General features: G+C 40.7%; 1 protein-coding gene across 5 annotated transcripts in view; it reads left to right on the top strand.

Moving 5' to 3' along the window:
• Window positions 1-3,980: 3,980 nt before the first annotated feature.
• The window catches only part of LOC139919471 (teneurin-3), a 121,296-nt gene continuing 111,422 nt past the window's right edge, over window positions 3,981-13,854 (top strand). For 3 of the 5 annotated variants that reach the window (XM_071909232.2, XM_071909237.2, XM_071909236.2), the window contains exons 1-2: window positions 3,981-4,059; window positions 6,776-7,051. In XM_071909232.2, coding sequence (XP_071765333.2) covers window positions 3,996-4,059; window positions 6,776-7,051 — 340 coding nt within the window. In that variant the 5' untranslated portion in view covers window positions 3,981-3,995. The remainder of the gene's footprint in view (window positions 4,060-6,775; window positions 7,052-13,854) is intronic. The other 2 variants (XM_071909243.2, XM_071909241.2) reach the window with 1 other exon arrangement.

Genomic DNA, 13,854 nt, shown 5'->3' with positions numbered 1-13,854 from the left:
GGCACGAAAAAAAAGAACTGAAGAGAAACTGAAAGAGGAGAGGGAGAGAGGAGCGTCAAGGAGGAAAGGGAGAGAGACTCGACAAGATGAATTATGCAAAGCTGTCAGAGCCGGCTATTGTTGGAGGTGCTGGCTGTGTTAAAGGGAGCCGGCCCTGATCTCCACCAGCTCCATCAACCACTCTCACCGCTCCCCAGGGCCGAGAGCCGTCTGATCTCTGCGTCGGCAAATGGCCAGCAACAAGGTGAGGAGGGAGGATGGGGCCAGGCCGCGCGGTGACAGGTGGATTGTCTTGGAGGGACACACCAGCGCCGACAAGCACGCTCTTTATTACCGTTATTTACAGAGGTCACCAACTGGGAGATCCGAGTAGATATGTAGAGCAACCCCACGGAAATATAATTACTGAACAAAGGCTTGGGGGAGAGTTGCCATTTCAGCATTCCGGTCAGCGGTTGCTACTCCTGTTTTGCAAAATGCTTTGTGTGCTGGCGACAGGAACATGGATCAGCTCGCTTTAAGCTTGCTTGTTTATTTACTTGGTTAATTTTCCGTTAAATGACTTACTGGTTCCAAGACATCTCGCAAGGTTGCCCTCCCCTTTGGTCACCTCATTTAAATCCAAAGCTCGAAGCATCAAAAAATATCCTTTCTCATCTTTGAGTAGTAAGATATGTCAGAAATTAAACGAATAATGCTCACTTAGATCCCTGAAATCTCTCCAGCTGCCCCGAAGAGCCAGAATGAAGTCCAGCATGAATTGACTTGGACATATTTCTTCACACCATATTATACAGATGGTTTATGGTTTATGCTTCAGAGAAGTGCAGAGGTGTAGGACAGTACCAAGTGTCGGGGGTGCTGTACTTAACTGGCATGGGAGTCGTTGGGACTTGTGTAGAGCCACGCTACGTAGATCATGAACTGTCTTTTTCCTGCCTCACTGGCTCGCCAATGGACCCCTGTGTGGCACTAATTTTGCAGTGTCGACTCTTCCTCCGAGCGGTCACGGGTGACTGACTGTCCTGATTCACCAGCGTGATCAAAGGTAACGGCGAATATAGAACTGACTGGCACCAAAAAAAATATGAACACGGGAACATGAATTTACTTAAAAAAATGCATGCTTCCGCTTCATAGATTCTTCCAAATTAAATGAACACATTGAACATTGCAGGTTTCTGTGCTTATATCCGACTTGCTGGCTGGTATGTAGAAGCTCATAAATCTCAGTAGGGATAACCAGAGGGAAATTTTGTGCAATCGAGGCAAGACACACACTCAAATTCTTCTCTGTGTAAAGTGATCTAATTCATACTTTCTCAACTCAAAGCGTGAAAAAATCCACTTGAATTCCCCCAAGAATGTCTCTGATGTTTGTATAATGTAAACTTCCCTGAATGTCTCTCTTGTATCCAAATAGTGTCCCCATGTGCTTTGCCTGTCTACATGCAGGACGCTTTGATGGGCTGTGAAAACGATTGGGTCGGGGCCTTTGGGTGCTCCGAGCAAAGAAGAGATGTTTATACAGGGACACGGCCGGCCATTCACCTTGCTTTGAGAGAATCTGGCCCCCCGAATCAGTTCCCTATTACAGACCCTGGAGGGCTTATAGATGATTAGGACACAAATCTAATTCCCCCTGTAGTGTGGCCCAGTGGCTCAGCGGATACGACTCGTAGCATTAACTGTTATCAGACTGTGAATCTCTTTACAAGTCTATAAAGAAGAAGGGATTGTAATCAGGGAGGCTTCTGGGCGTGTCTGCTTGCACTCATCCCGCACATTAATCTGCCAATCTGGACGGGTGTTTACAATTTGCTGAAAGTGATGGCATGTGAGTCAGATTGTTTTATGTCCTGTAGTATCGTAAAATAAGCGCGCGTGTTTGGGCGGGGGGGGGGGGGGGGGGGGGGGGGTTTTGGGTGTGTGTGTGGTTGTGTAAGGAGTTGAGTATCAGGGTTACAAGAGAGTGCGTCACTGATTGCATCTCAACCCATCGGGGAATAGAATGGAATGATATCCAGCAATTCGGAGGGGGGAAAAAAAACCCTTGAAGAAGCCTAGAAACGGCACACAATTTTCATCCCCCACTCCATCCGCTCCTGCTGCTGTTTTTGGGAAGTCTCTTTGGGGCCTGCACTGTCTTATAAGGCGACAGTACGCTATCCTGGCTTCATTGGAAAGGTTTTGATGCTTGATGTGAAGCGGACTAGATCTCATTTGGGGAAAGAAGGAGTCTGATACTCTAGTCTTACAGCTCAGCCAAGAGAGAAATGAAAGTGGGGTGTGTGTGTGTGTGTGTGTGTGTGTGTCAGGAGCCAGAGGAAAATGGCTGGTAATAAACACTTGAGCGACACACCAGGGCTGCCTTCCACATTCCACCCGAGGGTTTTTGCGGATTAGTCACATTCTCACTTCATCCCCCTTGTCCACGTTTTATAGAAATGTCTCCACCATTGAGGACGTATTCTTTGAATTTCCAACATGGATTTTAACATTCCAGGATAGTTAATATAAAATGCACTAATATCTAATGCACAGAGACAGCTAATCCGCATTGGGCAAAATTATATTTTTGCCTAATGCGATACTGTAGGTCAGTGGATTCAGAGAGCGGGACCCATACTTGGATCACTGGTGTTTGAAATTATCTTCTTGGCTCACCTGCCAAGGGCTGGTAAACAAAATAAAATGATCAGTCAAGAATAAATTTACCAAACAAAATAATTAATTTCAAAGAATTAGGTCACCTTACTCATTATCAGTGCTATGTTGTGTATAGAAACACACACTGGGTTAACTTTGCTTGCTTACTCAGACACAGTGGGTCAAGTTTATAATTCAGCATGAAGTACAGCAGGACTCAAATTACAAGAGAGCATTTTGAAGCATTATGCTATGCTATGATGGATGACTTATTGATTTATCCGTCAAAGATGCATTTTACGAGCATGTGGCACTTGGCGGGTGTAAATTTCAGGACCCTGGTCATAGCAATATAAAAATGCCCCCCCCCCAAATTGTCCTGGAAAAAACATCTGATGATTTTTGACCAGAAAATTGTAGTTTTCAGTGGAGCTACTACTAGTTATGTAATGCTGCCATTGCCTTCACAACTCCATGCAATGTAAACACTTAAATAAAACGCTCTAGGCTAGGCGGGTAATAGCTTAAAAAGAAGGTTAATTTCACTCAGTGAGCCTCCACAGTTCGCTCAGTAAGTCTCCACATTAGTTCACAAAATCAGTTTCATTTCAGAAAAAAATAAAAATAAAAATGTGAGTCTCTGGAGGAGGAGGAGATGTTTGAAAACCAACACAGCTGAACTTGGTCTTGGAGGATAAAACAAGGGAAACAGGGAGATGATCTACTTTTTAAAAGGGGAACTCATGCATGGTAAGAGTTCACGGGTGAGGTTTCAGGGTGGGGTGGCAGTGGTGGGGGCAGGGCAGCGAGGAAGGGGATAAGTGTGAGCTTTTGAAGATGAAGCAGATGGATTAGTGTTATCTGAGCTCCTTGCTTCCTTTCCTCTCTCTCTGTCTCTCTCTCTCCAGGTGGAGTGGGCGGAGGGCTGAGTGGAGCGACGAACTGACCGACAGACCGACAAGAGGTTTCGAGGCCGGGGGGGGGGGGGAGGGGGACCGGCACAGGAGGAGAATCACAACCAGAAGAGGAGGCAGAGGGGAAGAAAGAAAAAGAGCGAAGTAATCCAGCAGCGAGCGTCTCAGGAGAGCGTAGGAGGAGGCGGAGGGAGGGGGGGGTTGGATACCCAGCATGCAGGCAGCATGGAACAGGTGAAGGAGCAGCGGCCTTTCTGCTCGCTGTCCAAGAGCCAGAGAGACCGAGAGAGAGAGCGCGAGAGGGAGAGGGAACGGGAGCGCCGTTACACCGCCTCCTCGGCCGACCGGGAGGAGGGAGCCTGCCGCGTGCCCACTCAGAAATCCTACAGCTCCAGCGAGACGCTCCCGGCCTTCGACCATGACCCGTCGCGCATGCTGTTTGGGGGCAGAGTCAAGGAGATGGTCCACAAGGAGAGCCCAGACTACAGCAGGCCGGGTTAGTGGGACCAAATGTCGTTCAGGTCGTTTCCATCTTGCATTTTCTTTTTTTTTTTCTTTTTTGAGTTCATTGAAGTTCTTTATTTTTTTTTTTTAAACTCTGTAATAGCCGAATGCGTTAGTTATTGAGGCAGGCGTGGATAACAAACAACACACTCTTTGTATCCCATGTTCATCTCCAACATCTCACTTACTGGCATCTTACTCTTTCCAAACTTGCAGAGGAAAAGTGGAAGATAATCTGTAAAATGGCAATTTGTTAGACATTAGTAAATACAACAAACAACAAAATCCCTACATCCATTTCTGAATGTCTAACTAATTCTAACAAATTGCCGTCTTACAGTTTTATCTTCCACTTTGCCTCTGCAAGTTTGGAAAGATAGAACTGTAAGATGCCAATTTGTCAGACATTAGTAAATTGAACAAACAACAAAATCCCTGTATCCATGTTCATTTACTAATGTCTAAAAAATACGCGTCTTACAGTTTTATCTTTTTAAACTTGCAGAGAAAAAGTAGAACTCATATGGGGTCTATTACAGCGCAATGCAGTGTAATACTCTGACATTATAAAATGTTAATACCTGTATAATGTTAAAATAATAAGGAAAAATGCTCAGTAAATAATGTTCCCCTTTAATTAGCTGTTAGAAACTACTCTAATTTCCGTAATTAAAAAGTTTGGGCAGTTTATTCTGTTTTATGGCACTCTCTTGGCTCGTAAAATTGCAATTAGAAAACCTATCCATAACTTCCATAGATTTTTTTGGTGCTAATTGGTGCCCACTTTAGAATTAATAGGATTATGTAGAAGTTGTGAGAAGAATGCTAGTTTTCTTCATTTCTTATTCAAATTGGGGCATTTAATCTTAACGAGCGCTTCAAATGTTATTACATTAAATGTCAGATTTTATTTTATTCATCTATTTGTGGAAGACAACTGAGCATATTTTGGGTATAGATGTTTGCTCATTGTGCTGTGAGTTTTTCAGACTGATGCGAAGTGATAATTACTACATCTAATGATCTTTTCAAATTGGTTTGGAATTAGATATTGGGAAATCTTTTTTTCTGTGATATATATTATACGAATATGTTAACATTTTCAGATGTGCTCAGTATAGTTACTGATGTTTACCTTCAACACTTCTGGAATCACAGTTCTGCTTTCCCTTTGGAGGTTTGGAGGTTTTCAACACCATTTCTGACAAAAGGTCTCTTAGATGAACAGGAAAAAAAATATACAGGGACAAAATAAAATCCCTTTGCTCTGTAACTTCAAACTCGACTTGAAACAAACATTAATATCCACAGATCATCATGAGCATCTTAAACATTGTGTAACATTTTTGTTGTACAAATGTTTACAGGTCTGATATCTTGATATCTTGAAAAATAAGTGGAGATTAATAACATTGCAGTGAACAGTGATTTCCATTAATTTAATAGAATGATACTCATCTTAATTGACTCTTTCAAGGTAATTCATTACATTCTGAGATTAGTTTATTTTATACTTATCATGTTATCTTACATCTGCTCTAATGGGTTTATTTAAAGAAAAATAAGAAGAGGGAAGATTTGGTGTATGCATGGAATAATTTCACCTAAAATAATTTCAGTTTCAGGTGGATCACATTAATAAACATGTTTGACATGGGCTGTGGGTGTCATCATGACAAGATGGCTGAACAAATTACATCTAGGTGACTAGATTTGGTTAAAAAAGGTTTAAATGTCAGATATGATAGTGAGTGAAATATTTATATTTAATTATTTAATAAGAATATTTCCTTATTACTTTAGGGGCCTCCTAATAAAGCTGACATGCTGTTTCTTGTTGTTGTTTTTTTTTTGTATTTTATTATTTATTTATTTGTTATTTTTAGATGTTGCTAAGACTTTGAAGACAGAGTATTATTTTATTTGCAGTGAATGCCAATGCCTCAAGTAATTCAAAGTGAACAGAACACAAAATTATGACAATGATTTACTGCAAAACAGGCTGTGTTTGAAAGAGTTTCTGAAAACTAATAATAATTCCAGATGGACAGCATTTTTCTTTCATTTTTCATATATATATAAAAATGGAGATTTTAATTTTGTCTTCAGATCATCTCTGAGATTCAAGCTATCGGTGATTTAGTGTTGTACCCATTTTCTCCTCTCTCTCTCTTTTTCTCTCTCTGTCCCTTTCTCTCTTTCTCTTTGTCACTCTTTCTTTCTCTTTCTTTCTCTGAGCCAGATTCTTACAGCAGTTGCCTTAAAAGGCAGGGCATGCCTGCCAAAAGTTTGTACGTGTTAAGGAAAGTAATAGTAAAGGAACGAAAATGATCCAATAAATGAAAAGCGTCTCTTGGCCAATTTTTGTGAATGGGATTTTCTCCACCTTTTTAAAAGAGCAATGTTTTCAGGTGAATTGTTTCGGGCTCAGATATCTAATTAAACTGGAACATCTCAATAGACGTCAAGGATCTAGTTTGAGCTGCTCTGTGATTTATTTGAAATGCTTTTGAGCATCTTGTTGAGTTGTTGAGTATTAAGTAGCTTGGGAGGAAACTGTCTCTTGTTAAGCCTTTAATTTAACAAGAATCCCCCTTTCCCCTTCTCTTCCAGGTTAAGTGTTTTAATGGTTTAAACTAGCCCCGATTTTGGTCATTAACTGTGTTTGTTGCTTGGTTTGTTAACTTTACAACTCGTGTCGTTCACAGGGCAGACGTTTTCGCTGAGGCAGCTCGGGATCTGCGAGCCGTCGACTCGCAGAGGCTTGGCTCTCTGCCCTGAGACGGGCCTGTCCCACCCCCTCAGCAGCTACTCTAGAGGACCGGTTGCCACGGAAAACCATGAACCTGTATCACCGGAACGTACCATGACTCTTTGGGGAAGGGGGGCAAAGTCTGGGCAAAATTCATGCCTCTCCAGTCGCTCCAACTCGGCACTTACCCTCACCGACACGGAAATGGACAATAAATCGGACAATGAGATGGGTGAGTTGGCCACACTTTTCATTCCCTTATCTAAAAAAAAAACAATACGCTTATTTGTTTGCGGGGCGCACGCTTTCATCGCCCTTCCAAAGGGAAGAAAAACTATGCTGAAAAGCAGCAGTTGGTTGCATTGTGGTTGATGCTGGAGGAAAGGCCCTGATTGGTGGAGGTGAGTGGGAACGTGATTGGTGGGAGCGGTGTTTGGGGAGGCATGTGCAGCTGCCTTTCTGCGGATCAAAGGCGTGATCCTTCACCGCATGCGGAAAAGAATTTGGTCTTCCGATTGAGTGGTTGCTAGTCACCTGCTCCTCTCCACGGGGGAAGCAGAGGAGTTTGATAAAGTTTCCCCATGGGCTAGCGTGTAATCAAAGATAGCTTTGTATGCCTCAGTCTGAGATTTTGCTTAGAAATTCTGCAGCGGTTGACCGGGCATGCACAATGGCTGATTAAATGGGTTCAATGGTTTGAAGTGCAAATTTGATCACACTGGAAACCTGAGATGGAGGATTGAGGTTCTCCGTTTGAAGAGGGCTGATCTTTGGTGTATCAAATGGAGGCAATGAATATACGATCGCTGTGTATCTGTATTGTTTTTTGTAATTCAAGTAGTGTTTGAATATATTTTGTGCTCTCTCGTTTGTGTGTTTTTTTTCACCATTACATTTTTGAGAGGCTAGTTTACAGTTTGGAGAAGCATTTGGATCTCTGCAGATTCTTTCAATCCTCTTTAAACTGGCATTCAAGGCTGATTTTTAGCAGCATTATTTTTCCTCCGACGTAAAATTGTGTTTGATGTGAATGCATTGCCTCTTATTAGTTTCTGCTCTAAGCCAATAGATTTCTTTTTCCATCGTTGGATTTATCCTCTCAGTGTTGAGTAGCTTTGCATGTTGTAGTGTAAAGCTTTGAAATTTCTCTTCTGATATTGATTCTCTGAAAACTTTGTTTATCATTCATCATAATATTGGTCTACAGTGTGAGTCATCACCATTATAACACATTCAATGTAAAACTCTAATTATTTTAAGAAGCCAATGATCTTAAAGAGTGGCAGGCAGTTAAGATAATTATGGTTGATTACACTTTCATTGCCAGAACATTAAGGAGAGGGTAAAAAGGAAAATGTCTTGTTTTCGTGTGCTATCAATTTTTATTCTGAAAACATTGGCTACAGTCTGACATTTGAGACAAGTCATTTTCTTAATGGCAGTATTCATCACAGTGAGCTTGTCTCCGGGGGGGAGAACTGAGTAAGTCTTTTACCTTTTCAAAATGCCATCAAAATTCAAACCGATGTATTTGTTCCAATGTCTGGCCTCTGCTTTGGCCCAGTACACTGTATACATTTATGAGTCACTAAAAGCTCAGCCTAACCGCAGAGGTGCCGGTAAACATAACCCTAACCTCCTTAGCGCTCACCTCTAGTCATATTTATTGCTGTACATGCCAAGTGCGAAACCGAATCACCAATCATTTCCATTCTCAGAGGCAGTGCAGTGTCTGGCTTCAAAAGGCCCTCTATTGAGCTTAGAGCTTCCAAACCCACCCCCATCACACACACACACACACACACACACACACACACACACACACACACACATACGCACAGCGTTCCTCCTCTGGAGTTTCTTTGGGAGATGTTGCTGATTAGCTCTAGTTTGTACAAAGTCCCGCTGAGACTTTTATCTAACCCAACATTGCCTCTATTATTATAATTATAGGGAAAATAAACAATACCTGCTTTGGGTCTTTTTCTCAAGTACTGTACCTGTTGAGGTTACAAAAAGCATCTACCAAATAGTTTAAGTTTAACAAGGGTTAACTTTTACTGTTTGTGTTTTTTTTTTAACTGCACATCCCTTGAAATATCCTGAAACTGTTCCATAGATAGGAGGATTTGGGTCTGTGGTGTGATTTAAAATTCTACCAGTTTTTTGTGAAACTATTTTTGGACCCTAAAGTCTTTTTTCATTATCCAGATTTTGAGCTGGAGCAAAAGAAAAAAAAACTCACCACTGTTCCACCTCTATAGATCTTGGTCTCTCTTTTTTTTTGTCAGGAGGCATTGCACTTTTGACTTTCACTATTTAATGAAGCAGCCAAGAGAAATGACCCATCCAAAGGTTTCCATCAACTGAATATGCATGCTGAAGCTCCGACAAGGGGCCGTTCAGCCCCACTTATTCATAAATGAACTCAATATTTCATTCTAATTCGCTCTGTTCTACAGACTGTTCGACACAGACAAGTACCAAAGTCTCAGCACATTCACAGAGCATAGCTTCTGCAAATGTTAACCTCCATGATCTAAGAGTAGGAAGACTAAGATTAAAGAGGAAGCGGTAGCGATCATCTCGTAGTGTTGCTGCTTGAAATGATCCGGTGAATGCAGCCACAGATAGGATTAGAACGGTTGTTTTCTGAAATGCTGTAGATGCATTTGGCCAGAAAAAGAGACATTATCTGAAGTATATCATTCAATATCTCTGAAAAATAGAGGACCCAGTCAGTAAAAGTGTCAATTTGTCAACCAAAGACTTAAGTAACCTACTCGGCTTTAAAAATCACTGTAAGTTGTTCTATTTTTGGGCTGTCGAAGATTTTTTAAGAGTACATGTCAACTTTTTTAAACATTTGATATCTCATTTTGGAAAGGCCCACTTCCTAATTGCAGTGTGGTGCCGCCTGTCAAAATACTGTTGCCCCTCTATGATCTTAGTTTACATCGTGATTTATTGATTAGAAGAAATTCTTTTCACTCTGGAAATTGTTGTCTGAGGTTTTCCTACAAGAGTGGGCAGTGTGTGATGGCTGAATATTAGCTGAACGTGTTTTGAGGCTGAAAAAGCCGCAGTTACGTTTCATAATGTTTGTGAACACTGGTGTAAAATACTAACTCTATTTTGCATAAAGATGGGTTAAATATGGGTTAAATAAAGAAAAAAAAATGGCAGCAACATTTCAAAATCATGACAGATTATGAATGATGGAACGTGAAATGTTGGATATTTTGTGTATTAAAAACAGTAAACTAAAACACTATTGGAGAAAATTAGAATTTAGATTTTTCATTGGTTGTTATGGACTGGTATCTGGTGAGTAGCTTGTATTGAATCTATGGTTATAATAATCCCATGCTTTCGTTGGAACTCCTTGAAAACAATACTGAATGATTAAAGCATCATGATATTGATTGATTAGAGCATTATGATATTGATTGATTAGAGCATCGTGATATTGATTGATGAAAAACATTTTTTCATTGGTTTCCTAGTTGTAAAACAGCCATACACCATGTGGTCATAAGCAATCCTCAAATTCCACAACAGATGACATCATCCTGTGTTGTCTTATGCTCTTAACATCTTGGTGAATCTATACACACACACACACACACACACACACATCTACTATATGAACATTACACAACCCAGCTTGCCTTGACCAAAGAGGCAAAACAAACGCTGTTCCCTCCCTCGCTTCCTCTATTGAAAATATTACCTTAAATAATGAATGATCATTTTCCCACTGATTATCCGCTTGCCTACAGTGATGCACTTAAAAAAAAAAAAAAAAAAATAGCTATCTGTTTGTCCTAGTGAGAAAGAGTTTAGTCACACTTAAATGAAAATTTAGTTTGCTCCTTTTTAGCTCATTCTAACTATCATACCATACACCTATTTGACCAAAAAAATGACAAATATTGTATTATATTGTATTTTTATATAAGAATCTCATTACTTTGCCCAAACAAATAACAAAAAATGTATTATATTGTATTTTTACATAAGAATCTTATTACGTTTACTTCATGGAAAATGGAAAATCTTTAGTGGTGACTTCATCGTGTACCAGGAGGTGTAAATAAAAACTCCAACCAATAAAACCATCAGATTTTTGGCTTCTGAGGAGAAAGAAGAGGTTATCCAACTAAAGCCCTTTTCACATGGGAGTAGTATTATGGGGACCTCATGTAATTAATGAATTACCCCCAACCTCTGCATTTCATGAAAGGCATTCACATGGAATAATGAAATCTGATGAAATCACTGGTGCCCCGGATAGAGCTGTAGAAGATCAAGATTTTACAATTCATCACATTATGATTTAGCAAAGCAAAACTTGAAGTTTGTGCTGAAAATGCATTCAAACCCCTCCTCAATGGATTCCACTACTGCCTCCATTTTTCATGACAGGAGGAAGATAGAAATCGTACATCTAGAAGAAGAAGAAAAAAATCAATTGCTCTCCAAAAACAAGTTATGGCTGATATTACTGAGAGTTCGATTTGCACAGGATTAGCATTATCAGGGGACCGTCTTCGCCAAAATATGGTAGTTCATTTGTGCTGGATTTTTTACTTTAAAAATTACAGACATGGCAGATTCGCATGAGATTAAAATCACAGACGGTTGCTGCAATTATTACAAGTCATTGGGCGTCCAATGGTAATATTAGCCCCGTGTGAATAGGGCTTAACAGACAAGCAGTTGTCCTTGGCTAGCATGGTCGGTTAAAGATACAGTCTGGAATTTGTTTCACCATCTTGGAAAATGGAAAATAGAAAATAGGACTGAACATGCATTCTTACCCTCCAAAATGTATGCATGTGTGTCTCAAAGGGATGCAAAAGAAACACAGGAACAAACAAAACAAAAAAATACATTATATTGTGCATCACATGGTGATTGAACTCTCTAAATTCCTAAAATGTATTTGACCATCCAAATTGGTTATGTGTATAGATGGAACATAATTTTTTTGAAACTGTTACCTCATTATAATTCAAAATGTACATCTGTTTTACCCCAGTATTTACAAACAATACAACCTACATGTAAAACTCATCTGTAGCTGTCCCGTACTGCCAGTTCTGCTATCAAAAGCTCAGACAATAAATTTCAGCATGACAGAAAATGTCTTCAAGTCCAAGAATCCAATAAATCACTTTGTAAACAAAGCCAGTTGTGGGGCGACTGTCTTTCAAGAGGGGTCGCCATACTGCAAGTATTGTTAATATATTAAATGGCTTAGCCTTTAAGTCCAAGTATTGTTATTATATTAATATGAAATGATCAGACCTTTAAGTCCAAGTATTGCTATTATGTAAATGTTAGGTTATTAGACCTTTAAGTCCAAGTATTGTTATCATATACATATTCAGTTATTAGACCTTTAAGTCCAAGTATTGTTATCATATACATATTCAGTTATTAGACCTTTAAGTCCATGTACAGAGACAGATTTTTCTCTACTCTTAGGTTGTCTGTGCAGGCTTCAGAATCAATATAATACCCCTCATAAAACATGAATGACTGCACAAAACAGAAACATAGCATGGCCCAGTTGAGTTGTATTCCTAATAGGGTGTGAAAAAGCTTGCACTGACTTGTTAGGTGCTGCAGCTACAGCACTGCAGTACCTTGTGACAGCTCTCCTAGGCTGTATTAAACATCACACACGGGCTTTATTGCTCAGTGGGAGTGGCTAGATGCCTGCTGACCCCTGGTTAGGAGAAGCCACTTTCGCTGCAACGCCTGTCATCCTTTGTTAAAGAAGCACCGCTTGGCCTGGCCTGCACCTTCCGTCCAAACGTCGTTTTCGAGCAAAAAATATGCCCCATTTCATGTATTCATTAAGGGTGACCAGTGTGGATGTGCAGTCCTTTGTATCTCATGTGAAGGTATGTCTGTGCTGCCATGTCCATGGGTCACAAAACGACTTCAATTTATCCAAGTCACTGGGGTACATAGCAGTTGTACACATTTTACAGTTAAGTATAGCTCACGGATCCATTGTGTGAACCGTGCTAGTAAAAGGTTAATTAAATCAGTGGAGAAGTCACGGCAATGTGTGCTATAGCACAGCAAGCACCAAAAGGTTTTGGGTGGGTGTATGAAAGCATATCAGACACCCTTTAACGTGCTGTTCTGTATGCATGCATGCTTGTGTTCTTTCCCTCTCTCTCTCTCTCCCTCTCTCTCTCTCCCTCTCTCTCTCTCTCTCTCTCTCTGTCTCACACAGACGCACACAAATCTCACGTTGTTTCTTACACTTTATCTCTCCAAGATTAGAAAATGCAAGGAAGAGCACAGACACACACACACACACGCACACACACACACACACACACACACACACACACACATGCACACGCGACATCATACTGACAAAGGTGACACGCCATCTGTCAAACTCCTGTCTCAGATCTGCGCCTTGTATTGTGACAGTGGAATCAGCCTATTGATCGCCGCAGACAAAAATCCCCCCCTCACCACTTTCATAACTCCACATGGCACACGCCGACCTCAAAAGGAATAAATAACATCAGAGTTGTTTTGGTCAAAAGGGCTGACCATCTGTGATGCCTTTGACGAAAACTCAGAGTTTCATCATTCGTTAAGAGCTGGGGAATGTGTCTCTGAGCTTTAGGTGGAGCTCATCTCTTGCCTCATCAAAAGAGGAGGTGCGCTTTGATTGCCGTCATTTATTGTCATCATTTCCCTCCTTGCTGGTGCTGTCACTTGTTAAGTGCTCACATTGTTGGCGCTACCTATCTCAGGGTGACAAGGGATGTGGGACACAGCGGTGACGTGCCAAGGTGTTATGGCGGGTGTTGTGCTCATCTGTCTTGCGAAAAGACGCTGGCTTCTATTTTTATTTGGTTTGGAAAGCGTGGTAGGGGACGATTCTCCGTTCAATGCCATTTGAATCCTGATCAGAGCGAATGACAAATTGACTGTCAATACATTTACATTTTGTTACATGTCCCACCACCACGGTACATAGTATGGACATTATGT

The sequence above is a fragment of the Centroberyx gerrardi genome, chromosome 16 (genome assembly GCF_048128805.1).
Source record: "Centroberyx gerrardi isolate f3 chromosome 16, fCenGer3.hap1.cur.20231027, whole genome shotgun sequence".
NCBI classification, from domain to species: domain Eukaryota; kingdom Metazoa; phylum Chordata; class Actinopteri; order Beryciformes; family Berycidae; genus Centroberyx; species Centroberyx gerrardi.
The sequence above is the reverse complement of the archived record's forward strand: the minus strand, read 5'-3'. Positions and strand labels throughout refer to the sequence as shown.